The sequence below is a fragment of the Motacilla alba genome, chromosome 5 (genome assembly GCF_015832195.1).
Source record: "Motacilla alba alba isolate MOTALB_02 chromosome 5, Motacilla_alba_V1.0_pri, whole genome shotgun sequence".
In the NCBI taxonomy this organism is placed as follows: Eukaryota; Metazoa; Chordata; class Aves; order Passeriformes; family Motacillidae; genus Motacilla; species Motacilla alba.
This window is the reverse complement of record NC_052020.1, coordinates 19221285-19241007: the sequence shown is the minus strand read 5'-3', so window position 1 is coordinate 19241007 and position 19723 is coordinate 19221285. Positions and strand designations below refer to the sequence as shown.

At 42.3% G+C, this 19723-nt stretch overlaps 1 protein-coding gene across 5 annotated transcripts in view; it reads right to left on the bottom strand.

The window, feature by feature from the left end:
* Nucleotides 1–19723, bottom strand: part of PRR5L (proline rich 5 like) — a 50189-nt gene that overhangs the window by 19294 nt on the left and 11172 nt on the right. For 4 of the 5 annotated variants that reach the window (XM_038138767.1, XM_038138764.1, XM_038138763.1 and 1 more), the window contains exons 2-4: nucleotides 9350–9710; nucleotides 7895–7975; nucleotides 4398–4446 (exon numbers count right to left, since the gene is read on the bottom strand). In XM_038138767.1, the coding sequence (XP_037994695.1) occupies nucleotides 4398–4446; nucleotides 7895–7975; nucleotides 9350–9519 (300 nt within the window). In that variant the 5' untranslated portion in view covers nucleotides 9520–9710. Of the gene's footprint in view, nucleotides 1–4397; nucleotides 4447–7894; nucleotides 7976–9349; nucleotides 9711–17364; nucleotides 18823–19723 lie in introns of those variants that run through there. The other variant, XM_038138766.1, reaches the window with a different exon arrangement.

Genomic DNA, 19723 nt, shown 5'->3' with positions numbered 1-19723 from the left:
TATGAAATCACATCCTAAAATGACTTTTCCTAGAGCTGGTTTTGTTCACAACAGATAAAAGAGAAAGCCCACTTGAAGAGATGAAAGTGAGGCAAGGAGGGTAAGAAGGAGAGCAGACCAGGCAGACCAAGTAGGCAGCACTGCTACGATCTAGACCGCAACGAGGCAGGCAGCAGCTCTGGGAAAATCCCACAGCCAGGGCCCCTGACTTCACCCTGATTGTCCCTCCTCCAGGGGGATCCTGCTCAGCCAACCCACGGCACCCTGACCATGCTTTGAGCAGGAGCAACCTGGCTCCCTTTGGAAGGATTCACAGAGTCCATGAGAGCAGGGCCTGAAAGGAGATGCCCCCTGCTGCCCCCCAGGACTAGGTCCTCTGCTCGATAACAGTGCTGAGCTGCTGGGGCATTCCATCCATGATAACAAACTTGGGCATTTGCTACGGAGTCTCGGGAGCTGCTCCATGAAAGCTGCTCCAGAAAGTGCCAGATGAAGCAGAAATCATTAGCAGACCTGCAGGAACAGAGGTTCCCAGCCAATGAGGAGACAAATACAATAATAAAGACCAGCTTGACCCAAAAGAGTATTGCAGACACACAGCTGAGCTCTGCAAATCACACAAGTGTGAATTCATTTCCTTGTGCAGCAGCCGAGCTGCTGCAGCCCCTGGCAGCAGGCACAAGACAGCACTTGGCCAGAGAAAAGCTGGTGCTGCCTGTATCCAGGGGTAACCATCACTGCAAAAGCCTACACAATTATTTCCTTGCCTTGCTGAGAAACAGGTAGACACAGAAACCTGGCATCAAGGAAGGATGCATCACACCCCCTGTATTCTTCTCTTTGGCTAAGCAGCCACATGGCCTTTTCAGCTGTTAGCTGGGCTTTACAAAGCAGCCTTTCACAGGAGCGAGCAAACATCATGAGAGATGCTGGAGTCATCTCTCCAGGCTGGAGTTCCAGGAAAACATGCAGTGGGGACTTAAAAAAAAAAAGCTTTATGGTGCCACAAGACAGGGAAGAGAGCAGGCTTCCCCCTGTCACTGCAGCCACCCTGCACAGCTGGGGAGCCTACAGCGAGAGGGACTCTGACCACAGAAAGGTTTGCCAGCACCACTACTGACTGCTCTAAAGGCAGAAGATAAAATCAGTTTTGGTTTGGACCCAGGCTCGCCTCATTGCTGACACCTCTTGCTTTTCAGCTATTTATTATCATCTTGCTGCCCGGACTTTGCTTGACACCTCAGCAATGTGTGCTCTCACACGCTGCAGCTTCTGCAGCTTCGCACAAACAGAAAGCTGGGTCTAATTCTGAGTCAGGACTTGCCACCTCCAGCAGCTCTCCACTGCAGCAGGCTGGAAATTATGTAACATCTTGCCTCTGGTTTTGAGACTTCAAAGATCTCATTGGATTAGATGAGGAAACACAGTCCACTCGCCATTCCTCACCTACCAGCTCTGCCAGTGCGGGGAGTGGACATCAGGCATCAGCTCTGGGCATCTGACTTTCTGCATTTGCAGCCTATGGGTTCTGGGAGAGGTTACAGTGCCTGGGAAGGGATCAAGTCTCTCTGCCTTGGCGGGAGACAGTTTGGAGTTAATATACATAAATGCATTTCCATTTTGCCCCCCATGAGTTTCAACATTAACAAGCCCACACAGAGTGACAAGACACAATTCATCCCTTCCAGAGGTTTTGTTTCAGGCTGTTGCAGAGTCGGGCAGATAATGCATCAATTTATCAACACTTGCTGATTTTATATTTAAAACTTTTTCTCCACCAACACGAGGGCCAGACAGTAGGAAAATGAAGGGAGCTTATCTGAAAAATCATTCAGCTGCACCAGAGAAGTCGCAATTGCCAGTACACCTTGTTCCTCCAAATCCCAGCCTCTTACCTTCCATGGTAATTGGATTTTCACCTATTGCAGTTCAGCTAACCACCAGCAAACTAACCCAGCAGTGAGAGCAAATGGTGTCCTGCTGGGTTATTGAGCAGAGAGGTAGGTACAAATTTCCTTTTCAGGAAATTCTCGAATCAGTTCATGGGCAATGTCAGTCATGAAAAACCTGGAGCATGAGGCACTGCTTTAAGGCACATCTGCAGTAAATGCTGCAAGTCCCAACTATCTGGCATTTTCCCTCAGGCTTCACTCCAAGGAGAGGGGTTGTATATACAGTAGGATTGCTAAAGCGGCAGATTTATAAACACAACTTTCCTTCAGAATGAAACATCTGAGTTTGCACTGCAGCCCTTATGGGAATTATATTTCTCTTTCAAAGACAAAACAGACACATTAACTCTGGTATGATGATGGCTTGGTAGCAGAAAAAGACTGCATAAACTCCAACCATTTCCTAAACATTCCTTTAGCAATTTCAGGAGCTAAAAACTGTTAATTTGCATGAATGCTGATGAAAAGGACTTGTGAGTAATTAAGTCAAGTTGATCACAAAGGTAGCTTTGTCTCACTATAAAAGCTCTGTTCCATTTTAGTCTTGAATATTCAACGCTTATAAAAATGTGCATGTGTGAGTGTATAAAATTTACATAATGTTAAATCTCTAACTCTTAAAACAAATGTGATTTTAAAGTTCCTCTCATTGGCTCCAGTTATAAGCGCCACGGCATAAGAAATAGAAAACGTTCAAGTCAGATTATCACATCTAAATATTATATGATCCCGTTAGTTGCTCTAATTGCTGCTAGGATATTTAAAACTGCCTGGCTACACAGAGACCATATTCTTCAGGGTCCATTTCAATGCAAGTGGACAAAAAACTTGGTTCTTGGAATAGTTTTCAGTGGGCTTTAACAGATGTCAGAGGAAGTCGCTGCCAAAAGATGCACTTCCACTCCACTCCGCATCCTGGTGACCCACTCCCAGCACCTCCCCCATGTCAGAGGAGATGACCACAACACGTCAAAGGAAGTAGTTGAAAACTTTGGTTTTTTTTCTTTCAAGGTTATTTTTCAGCCAAATCAGCAGCTTGATTCAACTCTGCTCATCTTGGTGGTGGCAGTACTGCCATAATTCAGCGGGCATCAGCAGTGAAACAGAACCCACAGACAAATGAAATAATGCTGTCAGCCCTCCTTTGGCACATGAACAGTCCTTCCCCACTCCGTGGCCCTAGAATTTCTGAGGAAAGACATGCAGGAGGGAGTGGTAACTTTTACCATGGCCATATGCTGTTAGTCTAAAATCAGAAATAAGTCTGCATCTTAGCTCACAGAGGGAAAAAATCTCACTTCCGACAATAGCCTTTATCTCACAGTTTGTCTCACAACTTGCCTGTACCAAGAGTTTTACCTCAGGCTAAGTCTGGCAGATGCCAAGTTGCTCCTTTTGACACTGAGCAAAAATACCCCAGAAATTAAATGTGAGTGCTGGTGGCTGCCACCCCACTCAGGGTCTAGGAAACATCCTGCCTTGTGCCGCCAGCAGCTGCCTCTGCAGTAAACAACTTGTGCAGAGAGGGGCTGAGGAAGTGAAACATAACTACCCCTGGGGCAGGAGTTTTCTTCTCACTTGATAGCACAGCAGGGGGATTTTTCAAGTCATGTAATCTAATAAATCACGTAATCTGATAGGAAACAACACTGGTCTTCTTTTTCCTCTTTTAAGCTGTTAGCACGCACATGGCAGCATCAGCCGCTTCAGAAAGTACAGAAATTTTCTCTCCCTTACTCAAAGGGAAGAAAACCCTCGTTTCCAGCAGCCCTTCTTTTTTTTTTTTTTTTTATACTCAACAAATTAAACAGAACAAATTAAAACATTGAAAGCCATCAGTGCCTTCTAAAAAACATCCAGCAGGCTTTCATGTGGTTACATGTGAACCTCTATCTGGCCCGTGTCAATAAAACACAGCAACACGTATTCACATTTGTGATTGTTCAAGTCTTACTTCATCTTGCACATTTGCCTTTTTCAGAAACTGCATTTATATTTGTGGGACTAAAAGGCAAACAGCGCCCAGGTTGATTTCCTGCTGATAGAAACTTCCTTCTCTTTGCCCCCTCCTGCCTCCAGGCAGTCGTCATTATCTCTCCTCTTTCCCTTTGCTGGCCCCTGTTGCAGAAAACTTTTTGAATTTTCTACACTCAAGAAAAGGCATCCCATTTTCTTTAAAAACTTCAAGCAAATTCCTCGTTGATCTTGGCAGGCTACTAGCAGCATTTCTTAAGTGCAAAGGAAGATTATCCTTAATTCTGCACTCACATCAATAAAAATAATTACTCCCACTTTGAAAAAGTCCAGTACCTCCATCATCTTCCTCAGTATAACAAAAACAAAACTTGTAGGCTACACACATGTAAAAAGGGATCCTAATTTTGTTATAGGCTAAAAAGCTGAAGGAAGCAAACCTCGAAATAAAGCAAACAAGTCATGCAATACCTGAAAGTAATCTGTGATGAAGGATCCAAGTTCACTCTTCAGCAGCCGTCTGTAGACAGAAGGAATGGAGCCATGAAGTAGCAACCACTGCTGGTCATTTCTTACAGCTATATCTGCACTTTACTACCAGTCATACCAAAGATAATGTATGAATGTATGGGAATGGGTCCTTTTGGCCACAGTTAGATTTCTCTTACATATGTATTTTACAAAGGCTATTCTCAAATTATAAAGGAATTAAACAGTTTGTCTGAAGTCTTCGATATTATAAACCATACACCTAGAACAAGCAAAAAAAGAAATTACCTCCCTGAATGAACAGACAGCTGGGGAGAAAATCTGGAGTTATTTAGATTGAAATCCGTAATTTTTTTCTGCTTTTTTGTTTAAACAATGATGCCTTTCATGTCACTGAAGACAGCATATCTCCCTAATATTGTACTTCCTTTTCTTGTGGAAGTAGAAGGTGAGGATAAGGAGAGGAGAATTGAAGCAGAAGCTGCACCCACTTTTTAACTGCCACATTTCAAACAATAACAAACAAGGCATATTTTCCAAGGAAGACATTCTAGAAATTTAACAAGAAGTGTTTTAAATACATACAGGCAAAAGTCACTCTAAAGAAGTCTTTCTGATGAAAATTGTTGGCTTTTAAATGAGGCTGTGATAAAAGTCTTAAATTCTAATACATATTTGTGTTTCAAAAAAAAAAAATCAGGATTGTTTTACATCAGAGGCAGCATCAAAAAAAAAAAAAAACTTAGGATATTCAGTGCATTTGCACTTTAAGATTTCAGTGATTGAGAATAAATTCTGTAGCAGTAAATTCTGCCTAAAATTTCTGTAGCAGTAAATTCTGCCTAAAATTTAAAGGTTGCCCAACACTTTCCAATGCCAAACACTGCAATTTTTTTTTTCTGTTCTAAGAGTTTTGTTTTTTACCAGTGTGAAGTACAGTCAAGAGTGCTTGAAAATAACATTTGAATCAGCAAACATACAGTTCTTAGGCTGGGTTTTTACCACCAAACTATGCCACTTTACCTCATCTCTGCTCAAAGTCAAATTTGACAGCCTTCCTCACTAATTATTTTACAATGCTTCTGCATGTCTTTGCATGCCAATATGCCTTTACTCTTTGTCTCTCTGAGTGTTTGTATTCACCCAAATCAAAGCCCATGTCTTTGTCTATGAGATCAATAAATCAGGTAAGTCTTCGGGGACTGATTTGTCAGAAGCTTTTCCATTAGCTTCAGCCAAATCCAGCAGGCTCTTCACCTGACAAGACAAGCCCAGCAGGATTTGGCTTCATGCAGGTAAGACCAGCAACCAGACACTTGCACCTTAAAAAAAAAAATCAAGGGAGGGGTCTCTTCCTAAGCATGGCCAGGTCACCCCCCACTTACAGAAATTCCATTTACCAAAGGCATTTCTTGCATTTCTTCTTGCTGTGACAACTGAATTTCAGAGCAGGTAAAAAAAAAAAAAAATTAGCCAGTGAGATGGTATCAAATCACAGCAAGATAAAATTTAGGGGGCAGCAGTCCAGAACAAAATGTTACCACCTGCTCATCTCCTGGTCCTGTCATTACCATCCTCCTTTAAAACTGTCCTGTGTTTCCCCTCTGCCAAATGATGAAGCACTGTGCAGAACCTGAGAGCCTCTTCCTGCATTTGCAAACTACAACAGGAGCTGAGTGAAGAACTACAAACAAGGGCAAGGAAAATGCACCAGCTCAACCTCGTGGCACACAAGAGTTGTCTGTCTCAGAGGTCTGGCTTTTCTCCAGTGTCAAGCTAGAGATTCACCTTGTGCACAGAGCTCACCCTGTGCTGGGAGCTCCATCAAGAGCCACAGGTGTGAGGCTGCAGGTGTTCATACAGACGTACACGCAGAGGCCTGTCCTTTGCTCCTTAGATGGGCATAAATGGGGATGTGAAATAGTCTATTTAAAGAGTGACATTTGGAGATGTAACCAATGCTCAGGGCACCTGCAGGAACATTAATCATGTAATTCAAGGTGAGTGCTTCCAAGTACAGCCTGGCAGTGCATGTCTGTGGAGAAGGGCATTTCCCCTCCCACCATCAGCACTACTCTCAAAGCATACACGGTTCATAAGGAATTTCCTGTTCTTTCCCTGGTTTTCTCCAATCTGCATTTCACTTCAGCAACCAGCACGAAGAGAGCATGGTCCAGCCTCTGGGGCCAAGCCCAGACCCCACAGCAGTTCTGCCAAGGGTACTGCCTCCCTGGAAGGGTGGGAAGGAGCACCTGCTTGCACTTCAGGGGAAAAGCAGGATGCAGCCACTGCCATGGGCAACAGGCGAGTCACAAAGCCCAAAGCCACTCCCCAGGTCTGCTAACGAGCTGGGGCTTTAGGTATTTCCCAAGCCTTATGACATCTGTTTTTATTTTCATGTCCACAAATACTCATCCCATGGAGAATTCAGACTGCTCCAAGTACTTAAACCTAACTTGAAGACTTCTGACCTGAACACACTAAAATATCATTAAAGTGCAAGATGCTGCCCTTGCTCAACTCTCAAAAGGAATTATATTAAACTTTTTGGGTTTGGGACTAGACCAAATTGGACAGAGTCTCCTGCCCTGATAGCTGCACTTATTTTGAAAGTGGGGAAAGGGGTAGTTTAGACTGCTGTTTAATACATACTCAGGTCAAATTGCCTTTTGAATCTTTTAGAGCTCAAAAAAATGCAATAGGAATGAGGGGAAGACATACAAAAGAAGAAGTAGAGACATGTGTGACAGCACTCTTGATGAATTAATATGAATGCAGTGGTAAAAAGAGAAGGAGAAACCTACATCCATTAGCCCTGACAATACTCCTCTCAGCAGCACTTGGAACCAAGGCAAAAATAAATAGTTCTTTACCTACTCCACAGTCCTATCTATTGCTAATCAAACTTTCCAACTAATCAGAATGAAACCACAGATATCATGAAACTTGCTTTTAAAAGAAAACGATACTTGTAACCATCACTAGCATCAGTGACAAAAAAATGTTAGCTAGGCTTTTATTTTTTTTTATCTTTACTGTTCATATTTTTAGGTTTTGCTCTGCAATTATCATGTGAAGATTAAGCTTTGAAACAAAATGCTGTGGTTTGCTTTAAACACTCCACGGTTCTGAGAAGTTTGGTTTCAGAAAAGAGATACCAATATTATTATGTATAAAACATATCCAAAAGAGGCATAGCTCCTAGGAGGGAACAAAAGCCTTACAATCCAAGCCAATATACAACCTGTCTTTATCAAAGCAATGTGGAGAAAAATTATCCAAATACTCTGTGCCATTCATGTCACTCGATAGCAAGAAAGAAGTAACTTAGCCAGAAACCCCAAAGCTGTGCTTAAATTTGCTTTCATCCCTTCTCCTCCCACCAATATCTTTTAACTGTGGTTCTGAAGGCAACAGATCCCAGCAAACACCAAACAAGCAGCAACAAAAATCCATCCTCATGCATTTCAGCGACCTACCTGATGTTTTCATTGAGGGTGTAAAGTTCATTGTTCTGCAAGCCTCCCCCTTTGAACACATTTATCACTGCTGTTTGTACGCTGCCAAAAAAACAAATGAGACAGGACAACATCCATGAATAACAGCGTGATTTACCACAGAGCACAACGTGAGCAAGGCACCAAAAAGCAGAGATTACAACCAGGTGAAGATAATTGCCCTTAAATAGTTCCACTCCTTCTCACCTTGAAATTGTTACTCTTAATTACCTACATCTGCCCTGGGTGACAGAGCAGAATTAACCTCAAGTTCTGCCTAGGGTAAGCAAGGGAAAGTTGTCACAGGGGTCCTGCTCGTGCCAGATGTCTCTTGAACATGACTGTTTGGGGGATCTTTGCTGGGTGCTGCAGGCTAGTTGCTATGGGGAGACATAGATTTTTTGGTAATATCTGCCAAACACATCACACTGCATTATCCAGGGAATCTACCATGAAACACCCACTCTGCAGCATCTGGCAAGACCCTGGCCATGCTGGAAGATGCTCTGCAGCCAGCATCACCTCAGTCAGATCCGAGTTTGAGCCCTGTTAATGCTTGTAAGAAGCTGTTGGAGTATCTTCTAATTCTCTCACCAGCACAGAGGAAGTCATAAAGTGACAGCAGACAAGAAGGTTTAGCAGGTCTAAAGTTTGCCGTGGCTAACAGGGGCATATGTCATTCCCTAAGCAGACATTCCCTTCTGTGGGCCAGTTATGGCATCTGCGTGCTTCACAGATCTCAGCTCACTATCATGGCACAAAACTGCAATGTTTTTGCCAGGCTACTTTTGTGTGACATTGGTAAACTGAGCTAGGTCAGCAAGCAAGAACAGTCTGCAGAGCATAGGGCTGGTGCCATGTGGCAGAAGGGAAAGTGGGAACACCCACTTTTGGTAGCAGCAGACCATTACAGCAGATCAAGACACAGGATATCTCACTCTTCACCTTTCACACTGTTTTTCCAGTTGCCATTGCTGCATGACACACACAGCAGACAGGATTTACCTATCAATAGGAAATGCTGGCTGAAGCCACGAGCTTAGTAGCTGTCAGAGGAACTTGACTGCAATAAAAGCTTCATAATATGCAAATACATGCCTTTGTGAATTAATAAACTGGCAGTTATTACAGCACTAGGAATGTGTTTTCCTAAATGGTACTTAAAAGATGCAACTGTTAACAAAAAGCAATTCTGCTTTTCAAGACAGTATGGCTGAAAAACATTGGCCAAAACCAACTGAGCACTAGTAGGTCTAAATTTTTCAACTCCACAGATGCTTTCAATGCCAGCAAAGCTTGGACATGCCAAAAATTCGTGCATGCTTATAAACAGATGAGCTTAGTCTTAAGTGGTGTAAAACGCAAGAGTAAGATACATGTGGCCCTCACTGAGGAGCTGCTGCAGGGCAAGAGCTCAGCCAGGTGGGTCCTGCTCACCTGTTCCAGGCAGAGTTGGAGCTGAGCTGCATGGCCTGCCGGGCTGCCTGGAACCGAGGCAGATCACTGAGGACAGGGGAGCTCATGAAGCGAGGTCGAGGCCTCCTGAACGAGCCCATCTTGTGGAACTGGAGCGCAAACGACAGAGCTATGGTGAACCCTCCTTTCATAGGGTCAGGTGGAGCGGAGCAGGACCACCAGAAAGGCTCTTCTCTCCAAGGTTCAAGTGTCAATCTCAGCAATGTCCATGAGTCTTCACGCCCAAGGACTCGGTCAAAACTGAAGAGTCAGCCCTGGACTAGCAATTTCTCACCGTGTCTGGTTGTGACATGTGCTGCATGATGAAGGAACTGAAGCAGTCCTGCAATGCAAAGAGAAAAGAAAAGAGTAAGGAAGAGAAGGGAAGGATGAAAATATCCCGTGCCACTAACAGCAGCTTTGGAAAGACTCTGGAATTCCAGAGTTCTTCAACAGCCCTCTTTCCCATCTTGCCCCTTGAACAATGACCCAACAGAGCCAGTCAGAAACGCAAGCATGGTCTCTCTTTTGACTGCAGAACAGAGATGCCTCAACTCTTCTGCCAGAGGCACTTACAAATACCTTAAATACAGTTAGCCACTCAGCCTGTATTCAAAATAGTAGTAACTGGAGAAAAACTATTCCACTAGAGAGGTACAAAAGATGAACAACGGAAAAAAAAAAAAAGATGACTAGACTAACACAGTGCTTTTTTTTTTTGAGAAGTGTTGTGCAAGGGAATAAACCCACTTGCTATCAGTTCACTACAAAAAGAATATAATAAGGAGCTTCTTCAAAAGAGTTCTAACATGCAGATATTTTGAGCATGAGCAGGGCTTTTATGTTTCTGTTTTTTCTGCAGCATGAGAAGTAATTGCTAGGCCAATTACGAAATGCCCGTATTTTCCACTCTGATCATCATCTCCATGTAGATGACTGTGTAGCCCCAAGTAAACCACAGAAATAGAAGAAGCGAGCTTGAATAAAAGCCACAAAAAAGTTTGGCAAAGCTTCTGTACTTTGAAATCCTCCCACTTTAGATGAATACAAGCAATAGATGTAGTTGGCAGTTTTGAGAGTGAGATGTGGGACACAGGAGAGCAGAGGGGAAAAGAAACAAACAAAAGAGTTGTGTAAGTGAACTGCACATGAAAGATGTAAAGCAAAATCTCTTCTCTACTACATCTTCAGCACGAGGTGAAAAGAGAGATGATCAGACAAAAACAATGCTATATGTGTCTGCACTAATTTGACTGGTATTCAGCCCTGGGAAAATCTTTCCACTGCCCAAACTACAATTAACTCTTACACATAAGAAAACAGCTTTCTTCCCACCTGGCCAGCCCCATTTTATGCTGAGCTCACTTTGTTACCCCAGTTCTGCACAGCCTTGGCAGATTCTGATCAATCACCATGAAGCCCTTGCAAGGCCCTTGATATGCCACGGACACCACGTGCCCTGCCAACGAGAAAGCTGATGGAGAAAACACTCCACTTTTTAGGCACTGAAACACACAGTACTATCATTCTTGGTGCTATTCAAGAAATAAATACCATTGTTATACCCTCACAAGCTAAATACAGTTTGCAGAGATCTCTGTGGAATTGGAACATGGCTACAAGTGCAACTTTTTCCTGACTTTAGACAACTCCTGGCTGTCATCAGAGATGACAAAGCCCAGACAGTCTTTGTGACATAAGCTTAGCCTTAACTGTTGTTGCTTGAAAGGGCAACAATCTATTGATTCTTTGCCCTCTCTGTTACAATTAAAATAAAAACAAAGTCATAACTTTTAGACATTAAGACTAAATGTAAACTAGTACAACCACATCAGCAGGATCTTTTATGTGCATTTTGCAGCACCAGTTCATTTGACATTGCCCACACATTTTCAATCTGCCAGCAATTTCTCCATTGACAACTGTAACCACATCAGAAATCACCAGAGGAAAAAGCTACAGCACCTTGGAGAGCCAAGGCAGGTTCTTTCCATAGCAGACCAAAGGGTGGCCGCAAGGCAAAGCCCAAGTATAGAGGCTGCTTCTGTTGCAAAACAAGAGCTCTGCCAATGTTTGTCTACAAGTTCCAGAGCTGACAGCATGAGGAGCTGAATGAGTGACAGCTCACTTCTCCTAGCACACTGTAAAACTTCTCACTTAATCTCTACACATAGAAACACAAAATGATTTGGGTTGGAAGAGACCTTAGAGACCATCTGGTTGCAGCCCCCCTGCCACAGGCAGAGACACCTTTCACTTTCAAAAGTATAAAATGCAATATAAGCATTATTTCCAGCAGGCACTTTACAGGGCTAGAAAGCAGTGGTTAAGATGTGCTAACCCACAAGCCTCTTCTTACCACTACCCCAGGTGCCACAAAGGCATGCAAGCACCCTGCTCCCCAGCAATGAAATCATTTTATAGGATGCATTCATATTCATTTGAATTATATAAAGTTGCAAGGGGAAAGCCTAAATTCAGAAATGTGAAACAATATAACAACCTCTGTGCCTTAACGTATATAAATTTAGGTATGGGTAGGAAATTCTTTGGCCTGTTCTGTGCAAACAGTAGAACAGCATGATCAGGAAGGTCTCTTCTGAGCTTGGGCCATGGAATTACAAGACTGATTCCACACAGCAGAACCATGGCATTACATGGGCCCCATGATGAATTTCCTGAGCACCTCTTACCCAGGGAATGTGCTTAAGCTCATTGAAACATACGTGCTGTTTTCCTTAATCTCTGTTAAAAGCCACCAGGAGATAAAAACAAGTTCTTGCCTGGGAAGAGCAGATAAGACCACCCCTCTTCTTTTCCCAACCCAGCCTGCAATGTATGTTACTGTCAAGTCAACTTTACTTTAGAATCTCATTAGGAATATAAAGCAAGAGCTTCAGCTTTAGGACTTGATTCATAGTCTTATTTCTTCAGGACTCAAAGACACAAATCTCTCCTATCTTATCTAAACCCAGTAACTATTAAATGGCAGGCACACCAAACTCTTACTCTGAAGGCAGGCTAACCCTAAATGGTATCCAAGCATAACTGACCCTCATGTTACCAGAACTGGAAATGCCAGTCTGTGAGAAGGACCATTCTCTCCCCATGCCCACAGCCCATTTAAACTGTTTTCAGAGCTCCATAAAGCTCAAAGTAACAGAGCATTTACTAAAAACCTGACTTTTGTAACATGTACTCTGCAGATCCTGTGCACCTACCTGAAGGTACAACAATGCACCTGAACCCAATCAAACACTTCCATCACACCTGATTTTCCTTTCACAGCAACTAGCTTCCCCTGAAAGTTTCCCCAAAGCAAGGAAGCCTTGTACATAATGCTTCATTCTCACAGGGAGGTTGCAGCAGCAGTTTCTTGGCAATATCTGTGGTGTGCATTCTGCAGTGTGCAATTTTTTGGCTTTTTATTGGGAGAAACTACCCCTGTGGCAAGAAAGGAATTAACATAGTTATAGGTTAAGTAAGAAGCCCTCATGGTATTCAGGCTATTTGAGCTATTGGGAACAAACAGCATTTAGCAAAATGCTGAGCAAGGAACAATTTTCATCTTGCTGTGAAAACTCTCACAGAATTATGCAGAAATGTTCAGAAACACACTGTTCTTCTAGAGGCTTTCACTATAAACTCCTTCACATCTGCATTTTCTTCTTGCTAGGATTAAAGTGATTTAGAAGGCTACAAAATAAAACTCAACTTCTAATAATCACAATCCTATTAGCAATCACAGAACTTGAAAAAGCTTTACAGAGAAGCAATTACTTTTCCCCTTTTACACAGAATGATGGGAGACACCAGGATGCAGCACGTTCCAGGCAGCAAGCAACATTCTCTCCATCAATTATAAAAGACATTAAGAGTCAGAGACTGAAGTGCAGTGACTGCATAAGACATACAGCCACACCAGATAATTTTTCACTGCCACGTGGTTCAGCTGCTGGGATAATGCTTTACATGGCACCAGGGGATTTCAAACTGTTTGCCAGCTTATATATCCTAAAACATTCCCCACTCTCCTCATCTTGCTTAGTGACCCTGTGCACCCTTTTTGGCAAGACACTTGTCATGATTAAGTCAGAGAGATAGGTATTGCTCTTCCTTCCCTTCCAGATCTCCTACCCCTCAGTCCTTTTGTTTTCCTTATCCTTGATTATCATCTCAAAGTCCAGCTACCAAAACCCTCCAGACCTCTAACAAGGCAGATATGTCATCCATGTAAAACTCAGGTCTCCAAGGGAGCTAACTCTGCTGTAAAGATGAAAGTCAATGTCCCCAACTGAGGCAGCACAGCAGGACCATGAGTCAATCTGACAACAATGTAATTTCATCCACTTGTAATTCATCACATCTGAGTAAACACTTTTAGGATTAATATGAATCTTCAAAGAAAACAACTGAGCATCCAGAGACAAATCCTTTTCCAACACACATAGATACGGTCATTTATAAAAACATTACAGTCATGAAGCTAGGAAACTTTTATTATTTGTTTTCTGTTAGCCATGAAAAACAACAGAGAAATCATTATAAAATGATATCATGAATCGACCTTTCCCTCCCAACAGACCATAATACATCTGACTGTCTGGAGGAAAAACAAGATCAGAAGTCACCCCTACTTCAACATCCCTCTCTGCTAAAGAAAGAAGAACCCAAATTAAAAATTGGCACCAAGGTCTCCAAATTATGAATCTTCATGATAATCTTGGGCCAAACAAACAAAAGGCCCATGGTAACTGAGATTTAACAGAACAGACCTTTTCAAATTCTTCTGATGTCTTCTCTGTGAAACTAAGAGCAACAGCTGCTAACAGTAGTGACATGGCAGAAAAATCTACAACTGTTTTTGCTTCTTAGAAGAAAACTTTCACCAACATTACTTCACAACAAACTCACGCCAAAAAGCCACAGGTCCAAAAGTAACTTTAAAACGGGAGGGAAAGAAATAGTGGAGAATGAAACAGAGCAATAGAGAATGATGGGTTATCCTGACTTAACTGATGTTTTGCCATTTAATTATTTTTAGTGTTAAAAACAGTCCCTTCATAAAGAAAAATACACACTTGCTTATATTTGTCTTTTATATGCTTCATGCAGTTGTGACATTGATGACCTATGATCATAAAATGCACAAAGTGGACACTGCAACACGCACCTGAGTGTTTTGTAATCATTCTGAGTGTAGAAGCATAATCTTTAGAAAAATGCCCCACTGTACTAAGCCTACAATGCTTAATGAGCAGTCCCATCCTGCCTCAGACACAAAAAGTATGCAGAGAGCTAACCAGATTCTTGTTAGCTCATTCTTCTTCCAGCCCAATAAATCTTTAACAAAGTATGTGATTGGCAAAACCCTTGATGAAAGTTCAACTGACAAGATCTGAAGACACCACTTCTGACAAAAATCCCTCATTTACCTGCTATGCAGCCACACTGAGAAGTGGAAAAGCAGCTCACAACCTGTAACTTGGAGCCTTGTAGCTCATTATAATTACACATGGCACATGAACAAAGTTCACTTATATTCTTTCACGGGCAGTATTTGCCAATGCTAAATTAACAGCACATTCAGTTTCTCTTGTAGCTCCCAACTGCTCGGTTTCTTAAAATTAAACAAGGTTTGCCCATCATCTTTCCTACTTTTCAGGAGAGAAGATGATAAAATTGAGATTCACTCAATAACTAACCGAGGTTATTTCTGGTCAACAACGATCAGAAGCTGTGTCTTAGATACACCTCAGAAGCTATTGAAAACAAGAGTTACAAAAATGTTCAAACAGTCTAGGGTCCAGTTTCAAGACATACTCCTTCCTACACCCTCATCCTTTCACGCCTTCACACCTTTGGCTATCTGACCCATGAGAAGTTTAGTGCTTAATCTACAGCCCATAAACACAACAGGAATTGAACTAAATATTGATCTTAATATGGTTTGAATCAAGTCCTGAAGCAGCATGGAAAAGTGGTGACACTTTGTCTTGTGAGCAGCTCCTCAAGTTTATCTCCAGGTGTGCTCATGCCAGCACCAGGAGTACAGCCCATGCTATGAGACATTCCCAGTCCAGGAATATAAGTAGAAAAGTGTAAGACCAGCCTTCAGGTTTTTCAGTCTTGTCAATAGGATTGATTCAAGTCACAAACTTTAAAAGACAGCTTCTTCCACCCATAAATTAATGGCATTTGTTTCTGAATCCCAAAAATCATCACCCCTCCCTGCACCATGGGAAAGCCCTGAGGGATCCCAGGGAGGCTCAGCCCCAGGCAGATGGGCCACTCAGTCCTGCAAATCACTCCTTTCATCAAGAGCTCTTGGAGGCATGCTAATAAGAGTAAAAATAATTAGCTCAATTTTCTGGCTGAGGAAATAAAAGTTGCTAAGCCTGTGAAGTGACTTAGCCTGGTCTTCAACCTTGCAAGCCAGGATCCTATTCATCAAACAAAAATATCCCTCTAAGCTGCTTTAATGAACCTTTCGAATAATTCAACAGGGTTGGAGAGAAAAGGATGAATCTGATCTACCTCTCTTTACCTCTCCCTTCCTAAGCCGATTGAATACCAAAAGGTGTCTTTTTTGTTTCCTGGCTTCACCACCACAAAGGCAGCAACTTCATGTCCCATAAATAGTCCTGAGGTGTTCTACTGGCCTCATATATCTATAATTAAAAAGGATAGATTTTAACAATTGAGCTTAAATATGTTATCAAAGTGACAGCAATAGAATTGGGGAAAACGGCCCTCTTGATACAAAGTTCACACTCCGGTATGCAATCATATAATCAACAAGGTTACTGCCACAAAACACTGGCTACCCAAAACAAGATCTCACCTTCCTTATCTTCCTAGTACACACCCATCTCCACAACAGAGACAACAGCATCCCTGTTTTCCATCCCCATCTTTTGCATATTCCATCCTCCAATTTGACCCACACCGTGCCTTTATTCACCACACATCTCAAACAACTTCACAAACGGATCTAACTTGGCTTTGATAACAGAACCATTTATAAAGAAATTCAGTGGTATCCACTCAGTTGTGCTCTGAGTTTCTGAGGTTAAATCAAACCTGAAACTCAAAGTGAAACTCCGCTTGAGAGTGAGAGTAAATATATGAGGAGGGGAAAAAACCTTTGTGCATATCCCACCGTGGTCTAAGAACCTTCTCTGTAGCTGAGAGACCCCTGCAGTCCCCTTGGAGTTTACAGCCAGTTCAAAGCAAGACTGCTACTTCACATCTATATACCTGATAGTACAAATACTCATTTAAAAATGTAAGAAATCAATAATAACACAGAGCAAGCCAGTTCAATGTGAATTAAAGAGATCCACCCATAGTAAAGAACACACAGAAAAATAAATATCTTATATAGGAGTAGCATCTAAGACAACAAAGTTATTTTGTTTTCTACCATAAATGTTCTGTGTTATTTCAAACAAATTTTTTAATTCCTAGGACTCACATAATTCAAAAAATGGAGAAAATTTTTATGGCTATTAAAAGGCACAATACGGTTTCAAAACACTCAGACATGCCTGGGTGAGAATAAGAGGAGAACAGCTCATTAGAATCACTTAGCTGACCAGAATGAAGGTAGAGACAAATTTGAATTAGATGCACTAACAGATTATTTAATCTGGTTGAAATAAATTGTATCTCCCTAATAAGCAATTACCAGACCAAAACCTAGCTATGAAAGGCAAGAAGCAAAAATGTCACATGGGCTCAGAAAAATAAAACTGTTGGAGTGGTTTGAGAACGAAAAAACACACTTACCTCTTTGGTGCAATGAAATAACAATCCAAAAGAGAGGAGGAATGGATAAGAAGGGGGAAAGATAAGATCTATCGCCATTTTCTGATCAACTGAAAGCTTTAGGGTATTTTAGGCATTCCATAAAGTTGCATCCGTAACAGCTGGAGCAACCATCCTTTAAAGATGGATCACTGCAGTGCTATTGTAATCCACAGCACCAAACCTACCTGCAATCATCTTTTGAGTTGCACCCACCAACACATGGCAAATGTAAAATCACCACTGCTTTGTCTCTAATTCTATAGCAAGGCTTTACTCAAGCTGTTAACACTCCAAAAACCACAGCTGATTTAATAGCAAAGCAGTACTCCAAGAATCTCAGGCCCCCTCGTGCTGCTCCTGCCAGTCGAAACACACCGTTGTTTCCTTCCACTGGCAGTATTCCTGCATTCAACAGATGCCCTAGTAAATGCACCCCTACTGGAGAAAAACAGCCCAAGAATGTATCACTTGAATGACACAAGTATGAGTAAGCTATCAAACTCTTTTTGCAGAAAAGGCCTTTGGACTGAATTGACAAATATGTTTTCAAACCCAAAAACTAACTTAGCATTGCTCTCCCTTCTGAATTTCACTCATGTGAGAAGTGATAACACCCACATAGAGCCATTCCTTCAGCATGGGCTCTAAAAATATTTTCACAAATCTCAGAGAAACTTTGACCATTTAGACCACTTGACCTTTTAGACCATTCCTTCCTCGGTCAAATGTGGTGAAATTCACAAACAAATTTCTAAGGGAATTCACAAGAGAGGAACAGACAAGCCACAGGATGCTTTCTTAAAGGTGATCACACTCAAGGAGTTGTAGTGAATGGCTCCTTATCCAAGTGGAGAGCAGTTGTCAGTTCTGGGATAGGCACCGTTTAACACCTTTGTCAGCGACAAGGACAGTGGCAAAAAGCACATCCTCAGCAAGTTCACTGATGACACCAAGCTGTGTGGTGCAATCAACACACCAGAGGGAAGGGATGCCAGCCAGTGGCACCTAGACAGGTTTGAGAGCCTGAACATGAAGTTGAACAGGGCAAGATGCAGAGTTCTGCACCTGGGTCAAAGCAATCCCAGGTAAAAATACAGGCTGGGCCAAGAACGGATTGAGAGCAGCCCTGAGGAGAAGGACTTGGGGGTGCTGGTGAACGAGAAGCTCAACATGACCCAGCAATGTGCAGCTGCAGCCCAGAAAGACAACCAAACCATGGGCTGCACCCAAAGCAATGTGGCCTGCAGGTCAATGGGGGGGATTCTCCCCTTCCACTCTGTTCTCCTGAGACCCCACCTGGAGTCCTGCATCCAGCTCGGGAGCCCCCAAAAAATAAGGACGTGGACCTGTCAGAAGGAGTCCAGCGGAGAGCCATGGAGATGATCAGAGGAGTGGAGTACCAGGATGGGGGAGTTGGGGGTGTTCAGGCTGGGGAAGAGATGGCTCCAGGGAGACCTAGAACACCTTCCAGAACTTAAAGGGGGCCTTACAAGAGAGCTAGAGAGGAACTGTGTTCAAGGGCATACAGTGATAGGTGAAGGGGAAATGGCTTTAAGGAAAATAGCTTTAGATTAGACATTAGGAAGAAACTTTGTACTGTGAGGGTGATGAAACACTGAACAGGTTGCCTAGAGAAGCTAGAAATGTTCAAGGCCAGGTTGCATAGGGTTCTGAGCAACCTGGTCTACTGCGAGGTGTCCTTGCCCATGCCTGGGGCATGGAACTAGATGATCTTTAAGGCCCCTTCTAATCCAAAACATTCTATGTTTCTATGATTGTATGCCAGGCAAAAGTGGGGAGGGAGCGAAAAATGTCATTTCAGAAGCAAAAAGGTCATTATTAGTCTAAATGTAATAACATGTTTAATTTTCTAGGACAGTTAATCAGAAGCATGCAAGATATACTTTATCAAAATCAGACAATAAGTCAGCAACCAAAATTACTTAAGATCTCTACCACAACTAGAATGACAATCTTTGTGCTTTCTTGCAGTTCATTCTTATTCATTTTGTTTGATTTTTGTTTTCACATTCCTGTTGTTGTTATTAAAAACCTAAGTAAGCCCCACATTTTTAACCCTGGGGCTACAAAACGTGGCAGTTAAGTAGCTGCTTATACGTCACAGCCCATCCTCAGCCAGCTGTAGTGTAACTGGGGTTTTGCTAAAATCATCAGTCCATCTTCTGAGCTGCACTTAAACTCATCTTGTGCCGTAAAAACAGGTTGTTATGCCCTACTGAATAGGCCCTGGAACCCAGCACATATTTAGTCAGTGTATATTTATGCTTGAACTCACATCAGCAGAAACAATGAGTACAAAAGGCCATACATTATGGGCAAAAAAATCCACAAATACTACAGGCGCCTAAAAAAGTCACATGAAAACCGAACTCTCTGAATATGAGTTACAAGAAGGATAAAATTCTAGTAATTATATGTGTGCTACTTTTAAATCCTTGCTGATACATACATGGGACATTGCAAGTCCCATTCCTCCTCTCTTTTCATAAGAACAGAAGCTACATCAAAGAAAAGGTTAAATGG